General features: G+C 44.0%; 1 protein-coding gene across 1 annotated transcript in view; it reads right to left on the bottom strand.

Moving 5' to 3' along the window:
- Positions 1-6,322: 6,322 nt before the first annotated feature.
- LOC132008241 (receptor-type tyrosine-protein phosphatase eta-like) overlaps positions 6,323-14,558 on the bottom strand; it is a 163,979-nt gene continuing 155,743 nt past the window's right edge. The window contains exons 23-24 of the mRNA XM_059386735.1: positions 13,667-13,802; positions 6,323-9,894 (exon numbers count right to left, since the gene is read on the bottom strand). Coding sequence (XP_059242718.1) covers positions 9,736-9,894; positions 13,667-13,802 — 295 coding nt within the window. The 3' untranslated portion in view covers positions 6,323-9,735. The remainder of the gene's footprint in view (positions 9,895-13,666; positions 13,803-14,558) is intronic.

The following is a 14,558-nucleotide window of genomic DNA, read 5'->3' as shown; positions in this document are numbered from 1 at the left end:
GTGTGGCACTCTGGGTGCCAGAGAGCAAAGATCATTGGGGGTTGTCTTGGTTGGAGACCACACAGGACTTCTTTTCCCCTCTTTTTTTTTTTTACCTGAATTTCCTAAATTTTTTTAAATAAAGATCTTATTTCTTTATCTGTCAGGGAGAGAGAGCATAAGCATGGGAAGCAGCAGGCAGAGGGAGGTGCAGGCCCCTCGCTGAGTCAGGAGCCCAATGTGGGACTTGACTCCAGAACCCTGGGATCATTACCTGAGCTGAAGACAGATGCTTAACCAACTAAGCCACCCGGGCATCCCTAAATTTCCTAAATTTTTTACCAAGAACATACTGTATACCAGATTATAAAGAAAAAAGCTATCGAGTGCTGGCAAGGGCATTTCCTCAACCCTGTTGATTTTTAGGCATCCTATCTCTGCCTTCTAGTTCCTTTTCCAATCCTATTTTCCTCCGTAGCCTTCCCAACAGTTTAAACAAGTGTCTCTTCCTCGGCCAATCCTCTGGCTCCATCTAGTGGCCACTTTCGAACTTGCTCCCCTGACAAAGTTTCTCAACTTTTGGATCCAAGGATTTACCTTGCCTTCAGGAAAGTGACTTGGATAGGATAGGATGGAACTCATAAGCCTAGAGTCTCGTGTTTTTCCTCAGAAGCCCCAGAGATCTTCAAGTCCAGTCCCAAAGGAATATGTCCCCCAGAAGGGACGGATGGGCTGTGAGAACTTTTTAAAACAGGGACTAAACCTGCCTCCTCCTTCTAGATGACAACCAGCCCTCCCCGCTCGGGGACCAACATTCAGCCAGGAGCCCGAAGGTCCCTATTTTCCTACAGCTTTACAGCTCAGAACCTAACTTCCAAAAACTTAACATTCTTTTTTAACAAACTGCTAGCAGCTGGAATGCTCAAAAAACAGTCTTGGGCTCACACTCATTTTAGAGAACTTTGTAAAACTTAACAAGTATACTTTAAAATATGTTATAGCTAATTTTTTTCATCAAGGAGAAAACAATATTAGGTTTGAATGAGTTGAGTAGTCACTGGAATAAAATAGAAAATTTAGGCAAGTAAAAATTAAAATAAAGCCACTTAATAATAATAATAATAAATCCCACCATTACATATTCTGGGGTTGTCTTTCTTCTATGCATTTATCTGCTTTTTAAATGGGATTATTCCCTACTTCAGTTCTACAAACTGCTTTTCTCAAAATTTACATGTCAGAAGAGCACAGGTGATTGTCTGATGTTTATTTCCAGTGATACCTCGGTTTCTTGGCTATACCTGAGTAATCTTTATGGAACTAAGTGTTAGAAGCAGAAAACACTTATATGTGAGACCATTTTTGCCTTTTAGACTGGTTTCTTAAAAAGTCAGAAACAGAGTATGAAGGTTTCTTGCATCCTCCTCCTGCCTCACCCAAACCAAGAGGGTACGCAGAAATATTTTGGGACAGCTTTGGCCTGAACCAAGGCATGAAGACTATGTATGCGTTCCCCCACCCAGTGTTATCTCTAAGCAGAAAGTCTGGGAGGGCTAACTGTATCATAATCTTTAGTGAAGGCTTCTATGATACAGCTATAGGCAAATTCTGTTTTCTCTGGTGTGATAGATCCGAATTCCATTTATCATTGCCTGGTTAAGAAATGGACTGTTTTAAGGTGACGGGTGTTAAGGAGTGCTCTGGTTGTGATGAGCCCAGGATGATGCAGGGGGTCACTATATTGTACACCTGAAACTAACATAACACTGTATGTTAACTAACTGGAATTAAAATGAAAACTTTAAAAAATTGACTATTTTAAATGAAATCATCTATTCTTGAAAGAGACGACTAAGAACCAAGCCTTAAAGTTGACTCAAATCCCAGCTTCACCCATTACTAGCTGTTTTGTTATTGCCACAAAAATGCTATATAATAGGGGCACCTGGGTGACTCAGTTGGTTAAGCGTCTGACTCTTGATTTCAGTTCAGGTTGTGATCTCAGGGTCCTGGGATCGAGCCCCCCGTGGGACTCCAAGCTCAGCATGGAGTCTGCTTGTCCTTCTCCCTCTGCTCCTCCCCGTACTCTCTCTTGCCCTCTCTCTCAAATAAATAAATAAAATCTCTTTTTAAATGCCACATAATAAATGATCCCAAAGTCATAGAGAATGCAGTAAATCATTCTCATGGATGTGTAGGTCAACTAGGGAGCAGTGAACAGAGGCAGGGTTGGACCAGGTGTCTCTGCTCCCAGATGGAGCCCAGCTGGGCTTGGCTGGGGCAGCTCTGTCTGCTCCACACATATTCATTCCGGGGCTCAGGTTTACAGGGCAGCAGCTGTCCAGGGGAGGTTCTTTTCATAGCAATGGTTGAAGTACAAGAGAGTGAACAAAACCGAATGAAGTGTCTTATGATCTAGGCTTGGCACTAATACTGTCACTTGTGCCCTATCCACAAATCATCTGGCCTCATCCTGAGTCAAAGACAGGGGAGGGGAGTGTATTGGCCCACCACTGTCCTGTACACAATCGCCCACCTACTCCTCTGGCTTCTTACTGTGCTCTTACCTCACCTGTTAGTTATACTCTGAAGACCAGTCTCCAGTGACCCCTTTTCAAAGCACCGAATGCACTCCTGCCTCAGGGCCTTGGCACACCCTGCCACTCCCTCTGATCCTTTCTCATTCAAGCTACAATGTATCAGCAGGTAGGTTTAATTCCTTTTAATTCCCTTTTAAATTTCCTGTTTCTCCAGTAGGCCCTAAAATTCCACAAGGGCAATGACCATGTCTGTCTTGTTCACAAATGTCTATACCCAGGGCCACTGCCAGCCCACAGTAGATGACCAATACAAATTTAGATTGATAAATGAATCGCTACCACGTATTGGATAGTTCATATATCCCAGGTGCTGTGCCGAGTGTCACAGCAGCAAAATTACAACCACACTCATATAGGTAAAAAGTTGAAATGTCACCTCTTTTCTTACAGAACTTGTCTTAAAGCCCCCTCTTTGCTGAGTGGCCAAGTCTGAAACATAGGGTAGGCCCAGAAACTCCCCAGTCTGACTGGTGATGGCCAAGACACCCTTGGGAAGATGCTCTCCTAGGGGCCTGAGTCTTTAAACTTCCTCAGGTTTGACAAGACATCAACCCACACCCGCCTCTCTCAGGCACCAGGGCTGTGTTTTCAGCAAACCCCAGACAGTCCAGTCCTGACACTCCAGTTCTAACAGTCCTGACAGTCCAGTCCTGACAGTCCAGTCCTGACACTCCAGTTCTGACAGTCCTGACAGTCCAGTCCTGATAGTCCAGCCCTGACACTCCAGTCCTGACACTCCAGGCAAACAGCTTTCTGCCACCTGATGCACATCAAAAGCAGAAGGTCTGTGATTTCCAGTCTGTTTGGGGAGGGGAAGACCTAAAGCTCAGGCTTCCAAACTGGTACCTGCACGATTCTTTAGCTCCACATACATCCACCCAGAAGCATCTTTTCTTAAGGCAAAATGCTTTCTAGCCTCAACCAGTAATAATTAAATTATAATACACTCCAGATCTGTGTTCTTTGCCTAATGAGAAAAGTAATTACAGCCACGGCCTCGGGCAGACCTGGACACACCAGGGGTACCATGCCTGGAAAACTGACCCACGTTCACATAGTGTTCGTCAATAAACAGCTCAGGAACGTGCTGGAACTGTCCATGGTTTTGTTGCACTTGACAAGCGGGCCAGTGTGTAGCAGTAAGTCCCCCGATAGCTGGGAGAGGTGAGGAGCATGGGGAGTGAGGGACAGACAGAGAGCACACATCATGGGCAAGGCAAGGTGCTGGGAGAATCCCCCTCAGTACCAACTAGGGCTGAGAACTAGGCTGTGGACCCCGTGTGGGGGAAGGGGGGTCGGATGGGGGAACTCTGTCTCCCACTGCAAGGACTGCGTGTGCCCCTTTCCGTGCGGTAAATTCTACCTCTGACTCGCATTTGCAGGACTTCAGTCCCATTAATCTGCCAGGTATCTGATGGGGCCCTTCCCTCTAGCCCATGTGACGCAGTGTGACCACCACGCCGTTTCCATCCAGAGAAGATAGTGGAGGTAAGTTACGGGCCTGTGTGCGAATGAGGTTACTTTTTTTTTTTAAAGATTTTACTTTTTTATTTGTCAGAGAGGGAGAGAGCGTGCACAAGCAGGGGGAGGGGCAGACAGAGGCTCTGCAGAGCAGGGAGCCGGATGTGGGACTCTATCCCAGGACCCCAGGATCATGACCCGAGCAGAAGGCAGACACTTAACAGACTGAGCCGGTCACGCGTCCCATGCATGTGGTTACTTACGTATAATGTCTACGTCTGCGCACACAGGCACACACACACGCACACACGCCTGGAGCAGTGTCTTGGCAGTGAGACAGCCTCAGGCAACCAGAGTCCCGGAGCTCTTGCCCTCCAGGCTGCCTCAGCTCCGCCAGGTGCGCTCACCCTCCCGCGTTCACCCGATCTCCCGGCCTCCCGGACACACGGACACACGGACACACCTTCCCCAAGTAACGCCGGTGCTTTCACGCCCCAACGACCCCCACCTCCTCCTGCCAAAATTCCACTGGAGACTCGGTTCAGAAACCTCCAGCCTACCTTCTCCTGGAACCCCTCTTACCGATGCCTGTCAACCTCCTGGGCATCTCCTGGGTTCCTTCTGTGTTTGCGCCACCAGGGCGCCGCCCCCTGCTCACCAACCACCTCTGCTGCCTTCGTTCCTGCTTCTCCCGTGGCCGGCCTGCCCAGTGAGCACCGAGGTGTTCTGAGCAGGCTCTAGCCTCCTCCCCACAAGCTCCAGCGCATGGTGAGCCTGTGGCCAGCGCGTGGCCAGAGCATGGGCAGCGTGCCTGCAGCAGGTGACCAATGCGTGGCCACCGCACAAGCTTTCTCCTTGGCACAGGTGTGTACCTGCTTATGATCGTGTGAAAGCCACGACTTGGTGCATCAGAGCATGAAATGCTGTTTTCTTTCTAACGACTTTATTTACTTACCTTATTGGTTCTGTTTCCCCTCTCAGAATGTAAGCTTCATGAGGGCAAAGGTTTTTGCCCCTTTTGTTCATAGTGGAACCCTCGGCCGCTGAGGTGTAGTGGTTGGTGCGTAGCAGACCCGGGAAATAAAAACTGTCCACATTGCTACAATATCCCAGCAATTCTGGGACTCTCCAGATCATCACCGAAACATTCTCAGAAACTCCTGGGCACTTGCCTATGGCATGCGTGCTACCACTGAGTGGCAGAAGTAGGGTGTCCGACCCTCTGAGCACACATTCAGCCACATCTTAGAGGCACACTCACTTCTTCCAAGTCTCCTCTTCACGTAGTCTCCCTAGATGTGTGTTTTGGGCTGAGTTATGTCTCCCCAGAGTTCATATGTTAAACTTCTAAGCCCAGTACTTCAGAATGTATTTGGAGATATGGTCTTCAATGAAGGGGGGAAATCGGAGAGGAAGACAAACCATGAGAGACAATGGACTCCAAGAAACAAACTAGGGTTTCAGAGGGGAGAGGGGTGGGAAAATAAGTCAGCCCGGTGATGGGTACTAAGGAGGGCACGGACTGCAGGGAGCCCTGGATGTACTAAGTAAACAATGAATCATGGAACACTACATCAAAAACTAATGATGGGGCGCCTGGGTGGCTCAGTGGGTTAAGCCGCTGCCTTCGGCTCAGGTCATGATCTCAGGGTCCTGGGATCGAGTCCCGCATCGGGCTCTCTGCTCAGCAGGGAGCCTGCTTCCTTCTCTCTCTCTCTGCCTGCCTCTCAGTGTACTTGTAATTTCTCTCTGTCAAATAAATAAATAAAATCTTAAAAAAAAAAAAACTAATGATGTACTGTAAAATAAAATTTAATAAAAAATTTTTAAATAATGAGATTTTTTATTTAAAAAAAAAAAGGAGAGGTGAGTATAGTAAATATTAAGTCATTGGGGGGCCTTAACTCTTTATGGCTGGTGTCCTGATAGAAAGAGGTGAGGACACAGACCCACACAGAGGGAAGATCGTGTGAGGACAAAGGGAGATGGTAGCCACCTGCAAGCCAAGGAGAGAGGCCTCAAAAGAAACCAGCTGGCAGCACTTTGGACTTCAGGCCCCCCGACTAGTGTGACAGTGAGTCTCTGCTGTTTCAGACCCCTGGTCTGCGGCACTTTGTTGTGGCAGTCCGGAAACAAACACTAGGTAGAAAATCCAAAAGGACCCCATGTTGTGGTTAAGGATGCCTCAAGTTGCAGGCTGGCTAGGACACTGCTTCGTAAATGAACTGGTGTGCACACAAAGTAAAAAAGTGGGGGTACGGGGAAGAAACAAAGGCACAGCGTGTTGACATTTTTTATATTTGGTATTTGTGAGTCTTTTTAAAAAAAATTTTCAGGCCATTTTTTTCCTTTAAAAAAAAAAAAAGCAACCAACAGCAATACTCTGTACAAGTATAACAAACATTAGAAATATGCATCATTCCAAAATAGTTACAAGAAAATTACAGTTTTAGAGTCCATATCAACACATCCTGTTCATATGTGCCCCCAAGAGAGAAAAGCTACAGTATGTCGAACACTTGACGGCTACACAGTCTGAAAACTCAGAACTTGGACTTTTGAGGCAAATCAACATCAGTCACCAAGACTCATTTAGCTCAATAAGCACACCCCAGCGCTGCAAAAGAAAACCAGGCTTTTACATCATCTCGGGTGAAAAGCAAACACGGATCGGCTGCATAATTGGCCCCCATCCCCCAGGAGCCTCTGACTCCGTGAAGCCCAAATCCAGTGCAGTTAAATGTGCCAAAGTCCAGCCAGAGGTCGCCACGTGCCCACGGGGAACAGACCCCCAAATGTCATTTTCCACTGGTCCCTGTGTCACTAGGTTTACCTTTGGGGGCAAATGTCCTTGCTCTTGGGAGAAGGTACCAATGACCCAAATGCCCCCAACCAACTGACCACCAATCTTTCACTGATAACTAACCCCATCCTGGCTGTTTTTCTGTGTGCAACTGGCAAATACTGAAGCAGGGATGATCACACCCTCTCCGCGATTCCACTAGATTCCTCAGATTTTAGTTCGCTATTCCTGGGAGGCTTTGGCACAGGAGCTCAAAAGCACCTTCTGTTTCCTATGGCCAACCTCCAGCCCATGTGTTCTTTATATTTACATAATTTTCTTCCCTTTTCAAACACTGTGCTATAAATACCCTCACGACCCCACCAGCCCCAAACCCCGTCCTCTTTAGGATGCAAAGAAGCATCGTGACCTTCATGTGACCTGCCACGTGGAATCCAGACCTCTAGACCACAAGCCTTCTTCCCAGGATTTGAGAGTGGCTTGCTGGGGCAGCTGCCTGTTTCCCAAACCCGTATCGGGCAGAAGGGAGGAGGATTTCTGGGTGTTTTGTGTGTTTTTTATACAATAGGTTTACAGTTACTGTTGCTTTAACCTTTTAAAGGGATTTTTAGACTTTTAAAGGGACTTGACACCTAAACACCCATCCCAGTGGCTTCCTGACAACTGAAGTGGAGAAGGGTGTGGCCAACAGAATTTCTGCCCAGGCAAGAGCCTCTCGATGGGGTCAAGGAACTCTCCAAGATCTGGGCGCATCGAGGGGCAGACCAGTGTGAAGGTTTGGAAGCCATCTGCCCAAACCCGACATCACTCAGCAGCCTGGGACGGCATGGCTTCCCTGATGCAGACCTCAAGAGCTGAAGGCCCCCTTGAAACAGAGTCCAGAGGGCCCATCCAGGCCCGTACCACCCATTCCTTTAAGGGCCTGATGCTAAATGAACTGCTTGCCATGAAAGAAAGCAAAGGATTTGGCAAAAAGTGCAATTTCTCTGTGGGAAGGAAGTTCTCCCCAAACACGACACCTTCTCCACCTCTCCTTTTAATCCTTTCAGTACCTCAAAGGGAAAAGGGGGACAAAAGACATACAAGCGCTAAACCTCGGAACTGAGCCAAGGGCGTTCAGTTGTGGTTCACCCTTCATGACCCACTAACATGTCCAGTCAGCTCTCAAAGCGCCAGCAGAGTGAGGAACACAGCAGGGGCAGGAGACGGGCTCCCCCAGGTCAACGGTGACCAGGGCACTCAGAGAAGCCCCCGCCCCTGTTTTCACTCGGACACAATTGTCCTAAGTTTACAGCAGGATTTATTACTGTGGAAAACAGCCACAGGATTCCAGGAACCTGGCAATTCCTTCATAAGACCTTATATACTTCATTGCCTATAGGAGGAGAAACCCAAAACTTCTTCCAAATATAACCTGAGCCACAATATAAAATAAAAAGAAACAAATCCTTTCATGTTAATGCCTTGAGAAGTTTACAGATTATGTACCAATAAAATAAATCCACATAAATTCTGAAATTCTTGGTGGATACAACACCTGAAGCCAAAAAAAAAAAATTAATCTACATTTTTAAAAAATCAAAGTAATTACAGCAGCAGTATAGTGAAAAGAGGTTTTAAAAATAATTACATCTTTGATACAAATTCAAACTTTGTACACCTCAATTCAAAGGAATGACTGTTTTAAGAGTTTAGTATATATATATACAGTAGATATGGATGTGTGTCACTGCAGATAGACTAAAGCCAGTGGACTTTGAGGGAGGAGGGATTAGTCAGACACTGTTTTCACACTGAAGTGTTCACAGATTGCCACGCTTTTAAACACACACACACACATATACACAGACACACAGACACACATAAAATGCCAACCTGAGTAAAACATTACTAAAAACCTAGAGCATCATGAATCACTAAATCACATATTGCACCTTTAAATAATCCTTCTTACCAAATACAGAAACAAGAAAAAGGATAAAAGAGGGACAAGAAAAGGAGACCATGTCACTGTAGGGTTCCTTTGCTTCCCTCCCCTAACCCCACCCCACAAATTCTCAAGGTGATACCTGGTTTCCCCTCTCACTCAACCAACCAATGGGCTGAAAATGTGGCCAACAGAAGTGTCTTTGGGGAAAAGTGGGAGGGAAAAGGGAAGAAAGAATAGAGCACAAAACAGGGGGGAGGTGAAGGGGAGGGGAGGCCTCCTCTAGTCAAATGAGAACAGGAATGTTACTGAGAAGGCTGAACCTCGGATACTAAACTACTGTTTAAATATTCCGTATATTCCAATTAGGAGATTCAATACAAAAATAGAGATATCTACTGAGTTTTGCCTGTGGAAGCATAATTCAGAAAAGGCACATGTTCAAATAGAAAACCCAGGCAGGAGAGGCACCACGTACCCCTCCCTACATGATAATCATCCACAATTATGTATTTTCCATCAGCTAGATTCCAAGATACAGTAGGTAAAAATAGACCTCTGATACTTAAAATATATTCAACCCAACACAATCCTGGCTTTAGCATGTGAATCATATAAAATAGTCTTTTTTAAAAAGAATCTGTTTTGAAAAAGAAAAAAAAAGTCATAGCTCACTTTTCCTGGTGTTCCATAATTCTTAAGAAAAATTTAAAAAAAAAAAACAAAAAGTGAACTCATCCCATTGGTGATCAGGAATGTAGTAGATTAGCTCACCACCCATCCACAGCCCCTGTCAGCCCCAACTTCTCATCTGTCCTGTGCAGCCTCACACCCTCAAATTAGTTCTAACGAAACAGAACAAAGAATTAAGATATTAGACATATAAAAACATGTCCACATCGGGGCATTTTCCTTTGCTGTGGGTGTGACGGTCCAGGTAACTCCAGAAAGGTCTGACTTTGGGATTAGGCAATATAACCATTTGTCTTTCCAAACGCAGTCACGGGAGCAAGGTTTTCATAGATTGTCATTGCGGTTGTGTTCTGGTAGATGAGATCTACTTTTGAGTCCTTCTGGGATCTGATAATATCCAGAACACACTGGTTGAGGAAAACATACTGGTCCTGTAGAAGAGTAAAAAGAGAAAGCCAATGAGCAGAGAGGTCCCAGAGAGTATTAGCAACCAAGGCTATTTTCAGATTACCCCACTCCCCCAAACCCACCAACCACCCCGCCACACACCCAGTGAACACTTCAAGTTCACGTTTATCAAGAAGCTGCCACATTCTGGTAAAATCTGAAACCACAGATAGCAAGATTCTCATCATCAATCATTCTTAACCAGAGGGACACACTCCCCACACCTCCCCTCCTTAAGGAGGAGTCCCAGAATCTTGGAGAAGAGCAAAAAAGGAATGTGGAAGAAATAAGGCACATATACATTCAAACAAGAAAAAGTCCAGCAAGAATTACTTGGTTAGCGAGCATGTACTGTGTAAGAAGTAAATTGTGATTCTCAACAGAGGGGATGTGTTAAAGGGGGATAAGCAGGGTAGAGTTCAGTGGGGACAACCTCAGGCAAGCTTGTCAGAATCTGTAGCCATTAAAAAGAAAGAGGAAGAAGGGGTATATGCTGACAGAAAGATCCATGATGCTATAAGAGAAAAAAATTACAGTGTAGTATTATATATAAAATAGGATTCAATTTTTTAAAAATACTCTGTGTGTTAATGTCTAAAATATGTAAAGAACCTATACAATTCAACATCAAAAAAAAAAATCTGATTAGAAATTGGGCAGAGGACCTGAATAGACATTTTTCCAAAGAAGATATACAGATGGCCAACAGACACATGAAAAGATGCTCAATATCACTCAACATCAGGGAAATGCAAATCCAAACCACAATAAGGTATCACCTCTCACCTGTCAAAATGGCAGGAAAAAAGGACAGAAAACAAAAAGGATGCCAAGAAAAGGGAACACTCTTGCACTATTGGTGGGAATGTAAATTGGCACAGTCTCTGTGAAAAAACAGTATGGAGTTTCCTCAAAAAAATTAAAAAGAGATATACCATTACAACCCAATAATTCCATGCAACCCCATGTTTATTATAATATTATTCACAGTAGCCTAGATATGGAAGCAACCTAAGCATCCACTGATAGATGAATGGATAAAGAAGATGCGGTATAGATCGACAATGAAATATTACTCAGCCATAAAAAAGAGTGAAATCTTGCCATTTGTGACAACATGGACAGATCTACAGAGTATTATGTTAAGTGAAATAAGATGGACAGAGAAAGACAAATATCATTAGATTTCACTTAAACATAGAATCTAAAAATCGAAACAAACAAATGAAAAACAGAAACCAACCCACAAATACAGAGAACTGCTGATTGCCAGAAGGGAGGGAGACAGGGGATGGGCAACATGGGGGAAGGGCAGTGGGAGGTACAGGCTTCCAGTTACGGGATGAATAAGCCAAGAGGGTAAAAGGTATAGCATAGAGAATCAAATCAGTGATATTGTAATAACGTTGTATGGTAACAGATGGTAGCTACACTTGCGGTGGGAATAACATTACATACGCGGTGGGAATAACATTACATATAGACTCCTTGAATCGCTATGTTGTACCCCTAATGTACTAAATGTACTAAATAACATTGCATGTCAACTGTACTCAGTTTATAAAAAGCAATAGCCAGAAGAAAAAAAAAGATACTGTGTATGTGTGTGTGTACATGTTTTTCTACAGATGTACATAAAGAAACCTGTAATGATATATACAAACCGTAAGCATTGGCTATCTCTAGGGAGCGGGATTGGGGAAGAAAAAGTAATAGAGAAACATAATCCTGTTCTGTCAGATGTTTTAAGATAACAAGTTTACAGGGTGCCTGGGGGCCTCAGTCTGTCAAGCATCTGACTCTTGATTTCGGCTCAGGTCATGATCTCAGCCCCATATGGGGCTCCACACTGGGGGTACAGAGCCTGGTTAAGATTCTCTACCAAGGCAGAAAAAGGGGAACCCTCCTACACTGTTGGTGAGAATGCAAGCTGGTGCAGTCACTCTGGAAAACAGCATGGAGGTTCCTCAAAAAGTTGAAAATAGAGCTACCCTGTGACCCAGCAATGCACTACTGGGTATTTACCCTAAAGATACAAATGTAGTGATCTGAAGGGGCACGTGCACCCAAATGTTTATAGCAGCAATGTCTACAATAGCCAAACTATGGAAAGAACCTAGATATCCATCAACAGATGAATGGATAAAGAAGATGTGATACACACACACACACACACACACACACACACACACACACACTGGAATATTATGCAGCCATCAAAAGAAATGAAGTCTTGCCATTTGCAACAACTAGGATGGAACTAGATGGTATTATGCTGAGCGAAATAAGCCAATCAGAGAAAGACAATTATCATATGATCTCCCTGATATGAGAAATTTGAGAAGCAGGGTGGGGGATTTGGGTGGTAGGGAAGGAAAAACTGAAACAAGATGAGATCGAGAAGGAAACAAACCATAAGAGACTCTTAATCTCACAAAACAAACTGAGGGCTGCCGAGGGGTAGGGGGGTGTGGAGAGGGTGGCTGGGTTACGGACATTGGGGAGGGTATGTTCTATGGTGAGTGCTATGAAGTGTGTAAGCCTGATGATTCACAAACTTGTACCCCTGGGGCAACTAATACATTATATGTTAACAAAAATAATTTTTAAAAAAAAGTAAAAAACAAAACAAATAAACATTCCTCACACTGCAAAAAAAAAAAAAAAAAAAACCCTCTCCCTACCCCTTCCCCCCACTCCCACCACACCTGCTCATGCAAGTGTGCTCTCTCTCAAAATTTTTTAAAAATAAAATAAAAATTTTTTTAAAATAAACACATTTACATTACTTTCAAACTATAAAAGAAAACAAGAAAAGACTTTGTAGGCAGGTGTAAGATTTCTGGGTTTCTCAAAAGGGGATAAAAGACTGAGTCCTACTCTACATAAGTATAGCAGAAAAAAGAAAATCTCTCTTCTGCACAACACAGAGGTGAATTCCACTCTTTGGACCACAACCATGCCGCTCACCCCAAAGCACACAATGTACCCAGGCCTCCAGAATATTCCCTGCTAGAATCAAAAACACAGCACATATTCATGGAGTTCTAAATTGGTACGGGGTGACAGCCTAATACAAAATTAATGTTCTGCTCTCATCCCAGTCAAGACGTGTTCCACCCCTAGAGCATCAAGGAAGGTGATTTCCCATTATGGTTGTTGAGAATGTGACTCGAAAACAATGTTTAGCAGGAACATCTCAGGGAAAGCCAAATCCAACGGTCTTACCCAACTGACATTGTAGATATTAAGCATTCATCTTCTCAACTGGCCAGCCACCCCCCTGTAGCTATGATAATCGCCGTTGTATAATATTTCCTTGGCTGGGTGAGGATACACAGTGGTATGAATGCAGCAACATCCATTTCATTCACATCGTTAACATCTGATGAGTCCATTCAGGAGCTCATTTTAAGGATGGTCAGACCTTCTTAGGAACAAAGTGTGATAATACCAGTTTTATGAGTTTACAACCCAGAAGCCAAAGTTCAGATTATGTGATGAGTCAGTAGCTGCAAGGTAGGGAATCCTGACGTTATCTTGGTTTGTACAGTTCCATTGCTGATATCAGTTACCACTATCTCACTATATCAAATCATTCAATCACACATCAGTTAAGGATCTTAAAGAATGCCTCACAGCCCAGAGCCAGAAAGATGAAGAAGGTGAAATGTCTTAACTCAAGAATGTGATATGATGCAACCTTCTAAAAACAGATTGAAAAGGCAACCTGACAAACACAGAGCTTGGCCTCACCTCTGTTTGCACCATTAAGGGCCTGTGCATTCGAAGGTCATACACAATCCCATATACATCCACCATGTTCTCATTCTCTATCTGGTAGATAAGACGATCAATGGCAATGAATGTGCCTGTCCTTCCAACGCCAGCACTGAAGAGAAAAAGAAATGAGCACATCACCATGGGTTACTTGAACATAAAACTCTCAAGTGTCCCCCTTTATACATATATCTTGCTCTCCCCCACTATCAACACCAAGGATGGTTAAACATCTGCTCTACTGAAATCCTGGCAAGTGGGACTGCGTTAGCTTGGGACTGGGACCCCAGCCGTAACGTTCAATTGGAGGCAAATGACACAAATAAAACATCTGGCTAGACCTTCTTAAATCTTAGTGTCGTTCAAGTCACCACCATAACCTAGGATGGCAAGTTTCATCAACTTATTCCCTGTAGGGCCACAAAGCCCCTCTTTTCTTCTGTTCTAAATTAATTTCTTTAGCTTAAAGGCTAGAGTCCTATTGTTCTAAAGAAGGAAGGGGGCGGGGGGTAAACTTTTTCTGTAATGGACCAGATAATAAATATCCTTGGCTTTGCAGGCAAAATGGCCTCTTTCTGCCATTTTAGCATGAAAGTAATTACAGATAATACATAAATGAGCATGGTTCTGTTCCAATAAAACTTTATTTACAAAACTACGCAGCCAAAGACATTGTGGTGATGGACCCGTATACATTAATTTACACACAGATTTTGTATGCCCAAAAGAATTCATTAATAAATCAATAAAATGAACTAGAACTATGTGCTCCAACTTTGTTAAGTAATAAACCAAAATGCTAAAAGAAGAAAGGAGGTTGCAGAGTGATGCCTGTATCATAAAATCTGGTAAAAGTAAAAAGCTATAT

This window comes from Mustela nigripes, unplaced genomic scaffold (assembly GCF_022355385.1).
Source record: "Mustela nigripes isolate SB6536 unplaced genomic scaffold, MUSNIG.SB6536 HiC_scaffold_76, whole genome shotgun sequence".
Lineage (NCBI taxonomy): Eukaryota > Metazoa > Chordata > Mammalia > Carnivora > Mustelidae > Mustela > Mustela nigripes.
This window is presented reverse-complemented; position numbering and strand designations above follow the sequence as displayed.